The sequence below is a fragment of the Pagrus major genome, chromosome 12 (assembly GCF_040436345.1).
Source record: "Pagrus major chromosome 12, Pma_NU_1.0".
NCBI lineage: Eukaryota > Metazoa > Chordata > Actinopteri > Spariformes > Sparidae > Pagrus > Pagrus major.
The window spans coordinates 18,888,947-18,905,939 of NC_133226.1; the positions used below are offsets into that span (position 1 = coordinate 18,888,947).

The 16,993-nt window shown below is 39.6% G+C and overlaps 2 protein-coding genes across 3 annotated transcripts in view; both read left to right on the top strand.

Moving 5' to 3' along the window:
- znf462 (zinc finger protein 462) overlaps nt 1-4,746 on the top strand; it is a 56,119-nt gene extending 51,373 nt beyond the window's left edge. Inside the window, exon 13 of the mRNA XM_073478085.1 lies at nt 266-4,746. Within this exon, the coding sequence (XP_073334186.1) occupies nt 266-476 (211 nt within the window). The 3' untranslated portion in view covers nt 477-4,746. The remainder of the gene's footprint in view (nt 1-265) is intronic.
- Nucleotides 4,747-8,584: 3,838 nt separating this feature from the next.
- Nucleotides 8,585-16,182, top strand: rad23b (RAD23 homolog B, nucleotide excision repair protein). Of its 2 annotated transcripts, none has more exons than XM_073478285.1 (10): nt 8,585-8,806; nt 9,752-9,833; nt 12,009-12,088; nt 13,139-13,302; nt 13,416-13,468; nt 13,734-13,861; nt 14,269-14,401; nt 14,512-14,639; nt 15,438-15,650; nt 15,834-16,182. In XM_073478285.1, exons 1-10 carry the CDS (start codon nt 8,741-8,743, stop codon nt 15,945-15,947), a joined length of 1,161 nt encoding a protein of 386 aa, XP_073334386.1. In that variant the 5' UTR covers nt 8,585-8,740; the 3' UTR covers nt 15,948-16,182. The 2 variants fall into 2 exon arrangements, with proteins under 2 accessions (XP_073334386.1, XP_073334385.1); XM_073478284.1 differs by having other exon boundaries at nt 8,646-8,806; nt 13,413-13,468.
- Nucleotides 16,183-16,993: the final 811 nt, after the last annotated feature.

Consider the following 16,993-nt stretch of genomic DNA (forward strand, 5'->3'; position numbering starts at 1 on the left):
AAAGATTAGTATGCACACATGCTAAACAAAGATGGTGAACATGGTAAACATACATGCTAAACGTCAGCATGTTAGCATTGTCGTTGCGCACCTGCAAGCATTTGGCTCATAGTACTGCTCGGTGTCTCCAGCACGACTGAAGACTTTTAGTCCTGTGTCTCTTCTGTGTATCTGCATATTTAAATTATGCCCCTTCTTTTGTAAGTCCTACATTTGTCCGTATATTTCCACAGGTTAAAAACACCTCTTTTTGCTTCATTGTCAGGATGGTAAACAACAGCCGGATGGAGACCGGCACCACCTCCTCAATCGAGGCCTCAGCTTCATCTTCCACCAGCTCCTCCGCCCCGATGGACACGGGATTGGACCTGTCCAGCAACAAAAAAGAGGACGCTGATCTATCACTTAGAAGTCAAAGCCAGTACGTGGAAGACAAAGAAATGCTCGACACCAAAAAGGATCAACAGTTTGGTTGAACTGATTGTGGCCTCTTGGGATATTGTGCTAGAAACTGATAACATTGGGTAGGATCAGCACTGAGTTGGATCTTAAAATAGGACTTCAAAGGAAACGAAAAGAGTGAAAATGAAAAAAAAAAAAGACTTCTTATGAGTTGGCGCATTACTAGATTTTAGGTGTTACATATTTAAGTATTAGGTTGTGCTGCATAAAACGGCTGAGCTCTTTAAACGGGCAGTCCCCTAGGACAGATCTTAATATATTGGTAACCAATAGTGAACAGAACTCTTTATTGCTGACATTCTGGTCAAATCTACAGTGAAAGATCCCACCTAGAGAAAAACGAAGCTATTTATAAAGAATGTTGTCCAAAATGATGAACTAAATTTAGCTTTTTATTATTTGAAGCACCTTTTACACTCCCCTCCCCCTGCTCGTCCAAAACAGGGTTACTGTAAATTAAAATAAAGGAACAAACGAGATATGAAAGCATTTACAACCGTGGCCCACTGTAGAGCTACCCTTTTCTTGTTTCTTGTCGAAATCTGAGACCTTTTTCCATGTTAGCCTCGTGTTAAATGTGTAGAAGTATTCCTTGAGGAAGAGTCGCACCTTATCTATTTTAGTGGAATCACAAATCATTTTTTCTTCATTCGTAGAATTATGAAATTTTTCCCCCTAAATGTTTGTAGCAAATTGCTATATTTTATGTCCCTTAATATTATACTACGTATAAGCCTTCAGCCTGTGGCACCCTTCGCATTTTGACTGTGATATTTTATTGTCCGGTAATTTCACTGATGTGATGAAAACATGGAAATAACTGTTGAAATCTCCCCTCCCCTGTAGGATATGTTGTTCGTCGTCCAGGTTAAACGATATCACTCTGCAGATCAATATAACAACAGAGGTATTTAATGTGTCATAACTGTATCCATATTACGTAGGTGTCCGTTAAAGCTGAGCATTGCAAGCGTTACCCTGGAACATAACTACAGGTTTTAACATCAGTGGTGTGATATCATCAGTCATCATGGTCACTTGATTACACTTGTCTTTTCAGTGCAAAATTTGTGATTGAATGTGACAGAATCCAACTCTGTCCTGTAGGTGCATCCACGAGTGATAGATAAATGATAAAATGACCACCCAGGCTGAGTGTTGAAGCCAGTGCCCAAGTGCCTTAAAAATGCAGATATCCACTAGACGGCTTAAATGACTTTAAAAACCAGAAAAACAATCAACTTCTCTCTCAAAATACAAAGTTTTTCCCACAAGAATTTATGACCTCAACAGCTAATTTCACTTCTTCTAATGTGTGCCTTAGTGGCAATTTGGAAAGTCATTGTTTAATTAAGATCAGATCAGATTAAATTAGATTTGACTCCATTGTAATTGCATTGTAATACCAGTACAAAGAAATGTGGTTTAGCGTCTAACTAGCTGAGCAAACCGTAGCAAAGAGGATGCTGCGGCTAAAGTGTCACAAAATATATAGATGTAAATATTCTTACTGACCTCTGGTGGTGTTTAGCCCTCTGCAAATAGCTTTGGTTTATTCGCCAACGCTTTGAGATTTCTGCTGAATCATTAGAAGTGAATGGGACTTCATTTGTTAAACTCACAGCATTGAAAAGTGTGTTTTCATCAGAATTACTTTACTTTCTTTCACAAATAAACAGACCTGCAACCCGCGGGCTGAATGTGGCCGTTTAACAGCCTTATTGTCGCCCTTTGATTAGTTTGCTACTCGGCCCAGTCATTAGTTATGTCTGTTGCCAAACACAGAAATACTTTTATTTCAACCCAGGCTGTTTAAGCAGGAGGAATCAGAATGCTCCCGGCCACGGCAGTCGCTGGAGGGTAGGCGTTATGTTTCCGGGTCGTTCGTGCGTCCATATCATTCTAAAGTACACCTTATCTGAAGAACGCATCAAGGGAATATCTTAAAATTTGGTCGCCTTTGACTCAAGGATGAACTGATATGTATCCAAAAGGTCAAAAGGTTAAATGCACTGTGACATCATAATGTTCTGCTAAAAAATGTTCCTCCCGTTATTCAAGGCGACAGCTCTGGGTCAGCATCTTGACCGTGAGGCGGTAATTCTAGTTTCCTGCAATGTTGTGCACGTAAGGATCCTTTTTCAATTGTGAAAACCAATCAAGTGAAGAGAAAGTAAAAAGTGCATCATTTTAACATATTTATAATCCGAACTTTACAGCTCAGATGAAAATGTCCGGCACCTTGGCACTTTTCTTTTCTCTGAATCTGGCCCTTTTAAAAAAAGTAGTTAATAGGCCTGAAATAAGTCGTCCCTCTGAGAACTGTTGGCAGTGTGTTCTGTGTGTTGTGCTCTGTTATCTTGAGTAAACGGCCATGTTGTTTATGGAAAGAAATGCTGCTAGTGACTTTTATAAGTGTTTTTATTTTAATACTGTGAGCACCACAAATGAAACTCCATATAACAGATATATTTGGACCCATGTCTGCTTGATTGACAGATGTCTCTGCCTTTCACATTCAGCCCTGGTGATTACCTCTTCTCCAAATTCAAAACCATCCTTTTCTCCCCACAGAAAAACTACAGATCCAGTTTTGACGTGATAAGATTATCACGATTACTGAAAAGACAAGTGTAGCCAGGTCAGAAAACCCTCCAACCATATGTTTTCAAATATATATATATATAATATATTTGCCACTGGGACTGTATGTTGAAGATTGACTTTTCAAAGGTGTCAAATCCCCCGACTTTAACCCATTTAAATTCTCATTGTGTATCGACACAACCTGCATTTGTGTGCTTCTTTTTAGATGCAGTTGTCACGTTATCGTTGATACTGAAAAAAGGCAGAGATTGTATTTGTTGGAAGTTGCTGCTTGAATGCCCTAAAGCCTTATAAGATAATAAATAGCAATTAAGTCAAATTTGTGTCCAATTCAGATAAGACCAATAAGCAACATTGAACAGTCTGAAATAAAAATGGCTGATAACTACAATATCAAATTAGTAGAGGAGGAGCACAATTAATGTAATTGTGTTCTTGGTACCAAAATATTTACCAAGCCTGCTGTGTTTGCTGCTGTGATTGTCCTTCCTGAGCATTGAACCATTGATGGAAATGGGAAATCTGGGTTCGGACCATAGGAATAATGGAATTAGAGTTCTAATGGAACCCAGGAGAACTACATGTTTGCAGCCATGTATAGAAAACAAAACTACTCGTTAAGTGTTTGAACTGTGGTGTTTCAGAAAGGATACTTTAACCCTTTTTTTTCCTTTAGGTGTTCTCATTTCTTAAAAAAAAGAAGAAAAAAAAGGAATTTAAAGATGATAGCTAACCCTCAGGGGCTTTTTGAGTCCCCCAATCCAACATTATTACACTGTCGTACAATGTCTGGTTACAATGAAAAATATCTCCTTTTTTGTACTGTAATGGGAATGAGCAGATAGGAAGAGCAGTGTGGTTGTACAATATTTAAACACGTGAAGGAAAAATGGCGGACAGAGCTTTTATTGTGAAGGAGAAAAAGATGGCAAACTAAGAGAAAAGAAAATATTTGTTCCTTTGGGGGCATTTACCTAAACTGCTTGGTCCTTTTTCTGGGATTGGCCACCGTCTGGGTTCCCAGTCAACCGATAGATCCCTCTGAGATCTAGCTGACACTCCAGTATCTTCTATCCACGACCAGTGAGGGCATCAGCGCACTTGCTCCTGCCCTTAGTCTACCCAGTCAACAATAGGTGGGAATGTAGCAACCCCACTGAACTCCTCAGTCCTTGTAAAACCTGAGAAACCGTTTGAGTTGGTGCTGAATCTCAAAGCCCTTTTTTCTGTTTTTCAGGACCAGCTTGTAGCTTTTTCAAAGTAAAACTGTTGTTGTAGAAATAAGCTTTGTAAGGCAGCTTGTTGCCCGGCGCGAAAGCCCAGTGCGAACCATAACGATGATATACTGGGCCGTTCGGGTTAATGAAGCTGTCAAACCCAAAATTGTTTGTCGGTCTGTGATCATTTTAATAGAAAATGACTATGAATCCCTCACTGTGTGCAGTCTCTAGACTGTGATACTCCCAGTTTACCCAAAGTTACGCCCCTGCTGACAACACACTGGATACTTGTATATATGTTTGGTTTGTTTCCGAAGCATTTCTCTTTTCAGACTGTTGTCTCCATAGTTTGACACTAGAATCTCTCCTTCTTGCCTTTCTTCCCATATAAATCTGATTACCTGATGGTGGGTTGTGATGTTGCCTAGAATGATTGTTTACAATTTTATTCCATTTATCTCTGGATATTCTGTAAATATTGTAATTCATTGTCTTTTTTTAACTTGATAATAAAGTTATCAGATAACGGTTCATTGTGTGGATGTCCTCTTTGTACAGACGCGTCATATACTGTGAATTGCATCAGAAGTTTAGGGTTAAGACGGACCTATCTGATGATTCACATATAGAATTGCGGGACGACAATGCCTTTTTACCTTCTGATATAACTTTTTATATATTTTCTGCAGACTTGATACACTTGATATCACAGATATTAGCACTTCCTCATAACTTCCTCTGCCCTCTAAAGCAGCACAGATGTCAAAGTACCAACATTTTCCAATAAGCAAGCTTCCTGAATAGCAAAATGAGAATAAGGTGTCTGTGAAAAGAACATTAATGCATCTTTCTTAATAAAAAAAAAAATATTATCAAACTTTATCAAATAGTGAGTATTTCATGTCATTACTTGAAGTTTGTGTTGGACATGATATATTTGAATACCCTGCCAAATATTCTCCACACTAATGAAGGACGTTGCTGGATCACCTTGATCATGAATCATCATCATCATGAAAAAACATGAGACAAGCATCCATTTATGTTTTGTGGTAGCGAGAGGGGCTGAAACTCAAATATATTTCCACTAGGAGGCTCCTCAAATTTGGCTGACAGTTTCTCTCCGGATGACTCTGGTGATAACCTGCTATTTGGTCCAGTACCATCTTTGTTTTTTACAGAAAATACCTGATGACACTGCACTTAGCTAATTGGCAAGTGGTAAATGGACTTGCATTTCTATAGCGTTTTTTCCAGTCTGCTGACCACTTAAAGCGCTTTACAACAGTTGTCACATTCAGCCATTCACACACACTGATGGCAGAGGCTGCAATGCAAGGTGCCAAAAAAATTGGGGTTCAGTATCTTGCTCAAGGATACTTCGACTTGGTACTTCGAACCAGCAACCTTCAGATTACTGGATGACCTGCTCTACCTCCTGAGATACAGCCGCCCCAAGCATGCTAACAAACTAAACCAAAATGTTGCACATGGTAAAAATGACCCTGCTAAACATCAGTTAGCATTGTCATTGTGAGCATGTTAGCACACCCCTGCAGGCTCTTTGCCTTGGTTTCTAACTGTTAATTTACATATATAAAATTGAGCCTCCTCTGTCATTAGTCTTCTGCTTGTTCATAAATTATGTTAATATTTATGAAGATTAACAACAGCCGACGGACACCAGAACCACTTCAGCCTTTGCTGGTGACACTCAGTGGAAACAATCTAATAATTAATTACTCATCCTCCAAAGTTAATCATGCACTTTGTAAAATCTCTTCATGGTTATCCACTCTAGCTTTAGTGCAACATGTTTCCCATTCCCAGTGACACACAGGATTTCCTTTGTAACATGTCCGCAGGGCCCCTTGGAACAACCAATAATAGTCCCGGCAGCTTGTCCACAGGAAATAGCTTCGGGCTGAGAAGGCATCTCAGTGGCCTTCAACTGTGTTCCACCCTTCCACCCTTCTGTTGCTCTCTCTCTCTTTCTTTGCTGACCAAAACCACAAACCTTGCAAATGCCAGTCGTGCGTGTGCTGTGTGCGTCTTTGTGTGTCTGGGTAATGTACAGGCATGAAATGCTTGAGTACCACAAGTCATTGAGATCAGCGAGTTCAAGATTCAGGATGTTTATTGTCACTCCGGTTGTTCAAGTACACTCGTGTGAAAGTCTATAGCTCGAAGACTCCACTACAGAAATGATAAATAGTAATTAGTAAATAAAATGTATATAAGAATAAGAATAATACAATAATCAATAAAGAGAAACAAAAACAGAGTATGCTGAATAAAAATGTTGACAGCAGGAATATGGTGCATGTGTCTATACTGTCCTGAGACACAAATATAACTACAGAATGTAAAGGCAACAAGGGTGTATTGTTATTGTGCAAAGATAATAAATTAAAAATAAATTAAAACCGTATAAAAGGAGCTCCCAGCAAGTCTCACTCTCTCTACGGCGCCATCTAACCAATTCAGCTATGTTTCCACTTTATCTTTTCCCTGTATCACCAAAAAACAGCATGTGGAGTAGTATGTCCCTGGTGTCTTTCTGCTGAAGGTCTCAGTTGTCCTCAGCATTTCCTCCCCTGCCTATTTTAGAAAGGGGCAAAGTCTTTATTTCACATGTCTAACATCATCTCTTAAAAATATCTCCAAGTCACCAGGGATCAGACTGTAATCTCTGTGGCTCACCACATCAGAGGGGGCCGATGGCAGACTGACGACCCCTGGAGACGGGAGCAAGAGGCACAGCCACAGTGGGGAGAGGGGAAAGGAGGACACTGCCGCTGCTGCTGCTGCTGCTGCTGCTGAGTGGAGCAACAAAAGGAATGCCTGATGAGAGCGTGCTCGGGCCCGGGCAGGCGAGGGCGCACTGCTCCCGCCGTAATGATTGGATGGGGAGAGGACTGAGTGGAGAGAGAGAGAGGAGGGAAATTCAGGGTAGAAGAAGAGTGAGAGTGTTGAGAGGAGTGGCAGATAAAGATAAACAGACTCATAGAGAGTGAGTGGGAGCGATATGAGAATAAGGGAGAAGTGGTCTGGGGGAAGAGACCCCATTGAGCTCCAGCATATTATCTCTGGCACTTAACAGTCAAAGTGTCAAAGTCAGAGCTGGGCAGCGTGGCAGCGTATGAGCGAGAAGTCAATAAAGCCTCTGAATACTGAGTGCTGGATACTCACATTCCTCCATGCTTGAAGGGCCGGGGATTTGTTGAAATTTATGATAACAGCATAAAATGTTTTCTAAAGTTCAGTAAGGGCGCCATTTATATTCTAACAATGTCAACCTTGAGAGCACAAAGAAGAAGCTCCAAAAACATGAAGTATCCAAAGGTAAACTGCAAGTGAAATGTTGAATCTGTTTCAAGGATTCTTGAAAAAAGTGAAGATATCCTGTTAAAATATTACTTTGGTAAAACTCATATGAAGATTACTTGAGTAAAAGACTTAAAGTACCTGATAATAACTGTACTTAAGAATCAAAAGTACAAGTAAAAGCATAAAATACATATATTTACATGTATGTTTACACTGTATACAAGGGGTAGAGTGAGTAACATCATGGTCGATCATTAGATCTGATATTCAGCATTTTTCTGTTAAGTTATCAAATAAATGTAGAGGAGTAAAAGTGCAATATTTGCCTGCAAAGTGTAGTTGATTGTAAGTATAAAGTAGCGGAAAATGGAAATTCTCAAGTACAGCACAAGTTCCTCAAAATGTACAGTACAAGTATATTCAAGTACAGTAGACTAATAAATGTACTTAGTTACATTCCATCAATGAGCTTTACTTTAGTATTTCTATTTTCTGTGACTCCACGCTTCTACTATGCTCCATTTCAGTGGCAAGTATTCTAATTTTTACTTTACTACATTTATTGACAGTAATAGTTACTAGTTACTTTGCATATAAAGAGGATTTTGAATAAAGGACATGAAGCAGCATATAATGTCAGTAGTTGGCTCCATATCAACAAACTCCAACATTTAAATGCATCAGTAATAGTAAAACAGCACACTGTAATAGTAGCCTGTAACACTCTGAGAAGAGCCATTCTGTGTAAAAAAGTACATTTTGCTCTAACACCTCTATGTTTAAGTACTATGTGATGTTGTAATGTTGAATAGGACTCTTTCCTGTAATTGAGTGTTTTAAAAATTAAGGCTGAACAACTTGTATTTATTAAAGGATCATGTGATGATTGCAATGAAAAATCCCAATTCCACTCACCAACAGGCGGAGTTCACTGCAGTTCAAATGCTCACCAGCAGGGGGGCGCTGTTGCCTAAATATCACCCGTAGAAGAAGAACGGCGAAAAGTCATGGCGGCTGACAGTTTGTAATGAGCCAACGAAAACAGACAAGATTCTTGCAAGTTGGACCCACAGCGTTTAAACCAGGCCCGGGGATAAAAAAAAAAAATTACAGACGGCAAAATGCAGATAACTTTGAAAACCTTACAGCAGCAGACGTTCAAAATCGACATCGATGAAGACGAGACGGTGAGAATTGAACCATGCATTTGTCTAAGGGGGGTGGAGTGGGAGTTGGGTATGTCCTGGAACGGAGTACTTTGGTTCATAACCATTTCAAATTAAATGAGCGATAGATAGGTCTGCCCAGATCTCACGAATACATTTTGGATTGAGTACATGTTCGGGGTGGTACGGCTTGTGTTTGACCCGCGATATGAGACAAATTAGCTCAGTTTGTTAAATACCGATCAGATAAATAGTTTCTAGTGCCAGCATTTAGCCGTAGCCCACTTCAGGTTCCAGATTGAGGGGGGGTGAACAAGTTAGCAATAACGCTGATTAGCTTTTGTAGAAGAATAACGCGGAGTTATGATAAATTATTACAGTTCTGTGAAATACATTTAATTAGCACGACTTAGGTGACAGATGTCAATTTAACTTAATGTTTAACGTTACTTAGTCATAGCCTTTAATGTTAGCTAACATGACTTTGCTGTAATTTTTAGCTAGTCTGAAAGTTGTAAACCTTGACTTAACGTTGTGTTTGGTGATAAAAATGAATGTAACTTTAGAGTCCATGACTGGCCACTGTATATTAAACTATAGCCACATTTCGCAGCTTTAACAGTTATTGTTTTACTTTCGAAAAGCCTGCACATTACGTTAGCTACGTTAGCGTAAATAGCTACTATACACAGTCTTCATATGAAGCGTTAACGTCACAATACACATGAACATTTTTATGTTCTCGTTTAAAGCTATAATTCACGTTATTCTGTCAATGTTTAATTTAAATTCAGTTTACAACATGCTTTCTGGGGTTTCTAGTAAGGAGCCAGCAGTGTCATGTCTATTCATGAGCAGTTTTATGATGGTGTTAGCAGTTGTCCAGTTCACACTTTGGACTTTATGACTTTTTCTACAAAGAGGGCTGGGTGAAAAGGTCACTGTAACAAATCATCTTTTTCACAGGTGAAGACATTAAAGGAGAAGATCGAAGAGGAGAAAGGAAAAGACAATTTCTCAGTTTCTGGACTGAAGCTGATATATGCTGGTATGTCACAGGCTGTTTTGACCCTTCTTAAATCCTCATTTTTCCACCTTTACTTTCTGTGCGAGCCAAAGTCTACACTGCCTTGATTTCCAGGTTGTTGATCAATGGTTCAATGATTTAAAAGATCTCGCAAAATAGCTGCCTTGTGTTTTGTTGGATTGTATTGGGTGTTAATGTCATTTCTGACGCCCATTACACTGTTAAATGATGTTAGCGATGTATGTGAGATGCTGATAGCAACAGAGAACTGTTTGCATACTGTAAAACACTCAAACCGGTCAGGAAGCACCTTGTTTATCCAACGTATGCATAGCTGAAACAGACGTTTATTCTCACTATCCAATGTGTTCCCTTAGACATCCCTAGCTGAAATGAGTGGATGTATTTGCTGTTTCCAAGCCTTCATGCCAGTGTTTTCTTCTGATTCATATTTGGATCCACGTCGTCAGTGTTTTGTATTCTGCTCAGTCAAAGGGAAATGTGTCATAAAAATGAACAAGCTAGTTTGATTCACAGTGCTCTTGAAGCCTGACGTGGGCCTACATTAAGATTATTAAAATGTTGCTGAATAGTTCTGCGTTCAGAAGGTATCTCTGCATCACAGCTTTCCTGTAATGGTGTGCTGTGAAATGTTGTAACATATCCTTTAGCAAATAGCAAATTGTATGCTATAAGTGTAGAGGGTAGAGTGAATGTTGAACCTTAGTGGCAAAAAAGTTGACAAAAACCCATCATGAAAATACACTGGAGTTCATGTGCAGTATAAAAACAGCATTATAAACATGTGGTACACCTCCAGAGCATCTCAGAAATCAAGGCAAAGTGACTGGAACAGCTCTCATCTCTCGCTGCTGCATGCTGATAAATAATTGAAACGGCTGTCTGCTGTTTAATCCCTCGTTGGTTCACTCGTGGTTACCTTGCTTCCACCGCTGTGCAGTTCCAGTGTTTCAATGGAGCACAGTGTGGCATTTTCGACAGATAGCCCATATCAATCGATCAAATCCTGCCTGGATCCCCCTCTTACCCCATTATGTAGACTGGTTGGTAACATCCCTATTTATAAGTTATTGTTATAAGAAATACATTTTTATAGGGTTGTTCTACTCATGTGTTTACAAACAAAACTGATATAAACAAGCCTTAAACACAGTCGGAAAAACATGATTTCTAGATTTAGCTTTTGTTGTCGTCTGGCGTCTTGGTTTGTGAGTCATAGCACGAGGCTTTTCTGTAGTCTACCGTCGAGTCACTGAGCCTTTCAATCAAACTTTGATGAGACAGAAGTTGTTCAGCTCTTTGTCTTCCTCTTTATCAGTCAGATTATGATATGCATAGTAATAGAACTTGTGTAATTGTAAATAAGCATCTGTCTCCATGTCTATTGTAGCTGCCGGTGCTTTGTTATGCAAATGTACAGACGCTAGAGTTATTTAACTCAACGGGCACTATGTGTCATTTTAGATTCTCTGTGATAATGCACATATATAAAAATGCAGTGTATCAGAGCTGCTGCTGAAGGCCTGAAATGTCTTTATTAGACAGGTAAAACAGATGCATTAAAGCTACGGTAAAGGCTGGTTATATCAAATCTCATGTAGCAAGAAACCTGGCAAAGAACACACCTGTCTGTCAGACAAATGTGAGCCAGATAACTGCAAAGGTTGCAGCTCGGGAAAGCACAAGAATTTCCGGACATGCCTACCTTCATTTGTTTAAACAAGCTCTGCAGTTATCTGTCTTTCAAAAGATAGATAAAGCTTGGGGAACACGGGGTAAAACCGGTTGGTAATTACGTTTTTTGTCAGTCCCTCGATAACACCAGTGTGCTTTGTGTTTAAACAATCAAATGCGACAAACCCCCAAGGGAGGATGCAGATATTTTATAGGCAGTGTGTATGTATATGCATACAGTGTCATTTAGACACTGGAGTTTTGTGAGACCTACCTCAAGTGGCTTCTCACACACACAACACAAAACAAAACAAAAGTTACTGTTTTACGCCATAATGAAAAGAAGCAGATGTGGCGAAGCAGGCAATTTTATCCGATCAACAACCGTCTATTCAGTGATGAAATGTGACACCAACTATTGTTACATCCCTGTGTTTAGTTTCAGAGTTCACGTCAGGTAAAGTCAACAGAACTGTGACTCATTTTTCTGTTTCTTCACAGGTAAAATCCTCAACGATGACACAGCCCTCAAAGAATACAAAATCAATGAGAAGAACTTTGTGGTCGTCATGGTGACAAAGGTGCGGGATGTAGAAATAGTTTCAGTAAATGGCAGGTTTTGTTTGTGACATTTGTCTTGTAGAAAATCACAACCTTGAATGTTAAAAATAGGAGCGAACGGTGAGATATGATTAGGATTGCAGCCTGCTCTTTCCACTGCCAACCACTTATGTCTGTCTGTCTGGAGCTGCTGAACGAGGCTCTTATGGTGCAGTAGAACAAGTAGCTCACAGTGTGATCACTGCAGGCTGAGAAGTGGGGTCAGTGCTCTCAATGCCTGGCTCTGGTTTGCCCCTATATATTGCAGTATATTGCAGATAAGATGAGATGAAGTTAAGATTATCTATGTAGATGCATGCAAATCCATTTTCCTTAATAAATATATATATATATATATATATATATATATATATATATATATATATATATATTACGGTATATGTATATATATATATATATATATATATATATATATATATATATTACGGTATATATATATATATATATATATATTACGGTATATATATATATATATATATATATTACGGTATATATTACGGTATATTATATACATTTAACTGCATTTGATTTGTAATTTCCTCATGTTACCTTCCTGCTGTAATACATACATGATGTAAAATGTAATACAGAAATACTACAGGACAGTGTAGAATACAGTGATTGGACTATATTTTGTTCATGCAGAGGTGTTAAGGGGCCACAAATTTAGAAAGCTTCACTTATTTTAATGTGGGCGTGGTATTACATTGAAAGAAATATTGAATCTGTTGATTCACATTTGTAAAGGACTCAGATTTAGGAGCAAAAACATGATTTTGGGCAACCCTAACAGGGAGTAAATTTAATTTGCGATCGGTATATCTGAAAGAAAACTCATTCTAGTTATATCACAGAGTTTAATTCCACAATGGCCTTTATTAGTGTAAGCAAACACACCCCAAAGTAAAATACAAAGATGGACCAAAAGTAACATTTTGATGACAACTTGCAAGCAAATTATCTACTGTGACTCTAAATATTTTTATATTATAAATTGTCTCAACTTTCAGGTTAAAACGGCCTCACCCACCTCCTCAGCTCCCAGCACTACAGCCCCTGCTGCCCCTCCCACCTCATCGTCCAGCTCAGAAACGAGCACAGAGCGAGCCTCCGCAGACGACAAACCAGAGGAGAGACCGTCTTCGACTGCTGAACCTGCTACCACCCCTGTCGGGTAAAGATGGGTAGACGTTGGTCTTTCACTATCTTTCTGGTTTCATTGTGCCTTGCTTTGATAAGTGATGTGCAGGTCACGCCTCACCCAAGGTTTGTTTTCTGTCGCAGCAGCTCTGAGGCTTCAACAAACACAAACCTAATTGATGAGGCCGTTTCAACTCTAGGTAAGGCTGCATTCATTAGCATAATATGTTGGTCATTATTGTGTGGCATTTGTGCAGAAATTACTTCCTGCCTCAGTGCCTTTAAGCCACATCTCGTATTTTCTTAAAAATCATTCACGATTAAAAGTAATTGGGGCTTAAGTTCTTAATTTTCTGGCTTTAAAAATGGCCAATCACAGCGCTGCACTTGACAAAACAAAAGTTGACCCACTGAGAAGCTCTTAAGTCCCACCACTACTGATAACGCACTTGGTGTTTCCTTCAGTGACAGGCCAATCATATGATGCCATGGTGAACGAGATGATGCTCATGGGCTACGAGAGGGAGCAGGTAGTAGCGGCTCTGAGAGCAAGCTTCAACAACCCAGACAGAGCTGTGGAGTACCTGCTCACAGTAAGTACAGTGTTAATGTCCGTGTCCCTAGCAAATGTGTCATAGAGCAAACTGCTGGATTGGTACATAGCACATGAGGGTTGTTTTGGTGAATCATAGAGCTTAGCATCACTGCTCAGGTCAGGATCTTACACAGGTATCATTTTAAGTGCCTGAGGAATGTGTTAATTTGCAGACATTTATGTTTACTTACGACTACATTTGTGTCTCGACATTGACATTCATGACATGGTTAAACAAACCAAACACTTCTCAAAAACTCCCTCAGTTGCTTCTCGAATAATTTGAATCCCAATATGACTTTATTTAACCACAAATTTAAGTGAACTACAAGTAAAACTGATTCTCAAAATCCAAGTGCGACACCCGAGCTTGGTTAGTTTAATGTTTCATGACTTTTCTCCCAGGGTATTCCAGGCAGAGATGCAACAGGACCTGACGCAGTGGCTCCTGCAGTGAGCGGAGCTCCTGCTCCTGCTGCACCCACAAGCGGTAGTAGCGCCCCCGCCAACACTGGCTCTTCACCAAGTGCTGGAGGAGGTAAGTAGCCCATACTCTTCTGCATAATCCAGCAGCCTCAATGAGCAAATCAATATTGTTTTCTATTATTATTCTTCTGTTACTTTCTGACTCTCACTTTAAACTTTCAGTCAACCCGTTGAGTTTCCTAAGAAATCAGCCCCAGTTCCAAATGATGCGGCAGCTGATCCAGCAGAATGCCTCCCTGCTTCCTGCCCTGCTGCAGGAGATTGGCAGGGAAAACCCAGAGCTGCTGCAGGTAAAGTAATGACAAAGCTCAATGTGTTTTAAGTGACAAGTGTGGATGTGCTTGGGGCCCTTGACACAGTTCTGAATTAATAAGGTGATATGGGTTGGAATCGCAGTTCAATTAAAGGGTAACTCCACCAATTTTACACATTAAAGTGTGTTAACAGGTCCTGGGGAGTACTACTACATATGTGAATAAAGTAGTGCAAAGTAGTGTATTGCCTCCAGTGATGTCACTCAGCGGCGAGTGGCATTGTGGGTAATGTAGGCGCTTGGTTTTGAAAAGGAAGAAGAACGAGTGGATTGTAAAAGGTGATATCTCTGGATCCGCCGTATCGATTTTGATCATTTGTTTTTAAATTGTCCATCATGAGTCCAACAGTGTTATAGGAGTGCATTGCAAGACCAGTGGACTGCTTTTAAAAACCTGTCACCTACATTACCCACAATGCAACAGCCACTGAGTGACATCACTGGAGGCAATTTATCAGGTAACGTGCAGCTTCCTCTGGAGACAAAGACTTTTTAAGAATTTTAACAATCCTGCGTTGCAAACTGAAGGTGTGGAGTTGTAATGACGACTGCATTTAGGAGGCAGGATGTCTTATGAATGACACTTTTGGAGGGATTATGGGAATTGTAGGATCTAGCATTTTAAGCATTTCAGAGACTACAGGTTGCGTCTGTTTTAAGACCCCTAAATGATTTAGAATAAAGTGTTTTTCAATAATATTTTTCTCCCCTTCAGAGTTATAAGTGCCGAAGAACAGTAAACAGTCATATGTCAACTGTCCATTTACCACTGTAGGAGATAAGCAGCCATCAGGAGCAGTTCATCCAGATGCTTAATGAACCCAATCCAGAGCCAGTGCCAGCAGGTGGAGGTGGAGGAGGAGGCGGAGGCGGAGGAGGAGGAGGAGGAGCAGGGGGAGCCGGAGGGGTGGCGGCAGGTGACGCAGCTGGCGGGAGTCACATGAGCTACATCCAGGTCACGCCGCAGGAGAAAGAGGCCATTGAGAGGGTGAGGAGGAGCACAACACTGTCACTGACCTTTTCCCTCTGTCCAAAGTTCAAAAGTGCTGGAATGTGAATCCTCACTTTTATCTTTCACACAGTAGAGATCAGTAAACATGAAGCAAAGGTTGTCACTCGCTTATTAAAATATTGTTTGTCTAACTTGCAACTCTTCTCGCTCTAATTCCAGCTAAAAGCCTTAGGATTTCCAGAGGGACTCGTTATACAAGCATACTTTGCTTGTGAGAAGAACGAGAACTTGGCCGCCAACTTCCTTTTACAACAGAACTTTGACGATGATTAAAAGTGACGTCTTCGTTTTGACTGTTTTCTTATTTCTTCCTCTACTTTTCGGTCGCTGATATTGAATATATATGTAAAACGAGCCTTTTACATTTCCAAAACAAAATGTTTTATTCTGTACTTCCACATTCACCTTTTCTTAATAACACTGGATCATTATGGTGTACACGGGCAGGCTGTTTGTGATCAGTTTGAAATGGAGGAACAATTAAAGTACAATAACTTTGCATCAGAAATTACCTGTGTTATTGATTTTTTTAAAACACTTTAGTTAAAATGATATGATTCTTTTTATAAGGCTTTGGTTTGCGAAGGTATCATATGTCACATTGTAAGTGGGTTAAGTTCAGATCTGGAAGTTATGGCAGTATTCATGCACTCATATTCTGTTTTGACAAGTTATGGAGATTTAAATGCAACACTGGTTCCTTTTCTATGTTACATCCCTCATCTGCATGTTAATCTACATGATTGTAGGCAGGAGTCTGAACTGCGATGCATATATGAAGGTATTTTAACATGTATATAGTTTATATACATGCTGTAGGGTTCAGTTGCAATGACTGTCATTTTTACAGAAAAATAAAGTTTTCAAAATAAAATGAAAGTCGTGCCTGTTCTGCTGTATTTGCTTGGAGTGTGACTGCAAACATCAGAATGTAGGCTGTGACTATCATAGCACTAAATACACTTTTTGTGATGGTTGTGTACAGTCATTGATCCCAGTCCCAATTTATTGGTAAACTTTTGCCTTTTTTCAGAGAGTAATTTGTCCACTAGACCACTAAAATACTAGAGAAATCTGATGGATTACAGAGCAACAGAAAAAGCAAATAACTTGCATGTTCAATCAGTGTCCTCTAAAGCGGGGGTTCCTGAACCTTTTCATGTCAAGGACCCCTCCACAATAGATGCACAGTAGACCACAGACACCTAATTTCAGAGAATTTTGTATTTTTCTTTTTTTGCATTATTAGGTTTAAAGATTAAAAAAAATGTTAAAGTCAATCTGTGATCAAACTAGGATCACTATAATTGTTTTCTTTG

Coding starts and splice junctions, on each gene's coding strand:
- rad23b (XM_073478284.1), top strand. CDS start 8,741: ATGCAGATAACTTTGAAAACCTTACAGCAGCAGACGTTCAAAATCGAC. Junction 8,807..9,751: donor ACATCGATGAAGACGAGACG/GTGAGAATTGAA, acceptor TCTTTTTCACAG/GTGAAGACATTAAAGGAGAA. Junction 12,089..13,138: donor TGGTCGTCATGGTGACAAAG/GTGCGGGATGTA, acceptor CTCAACTTTCAG/GTTAAAACGGCCTCACCCAC.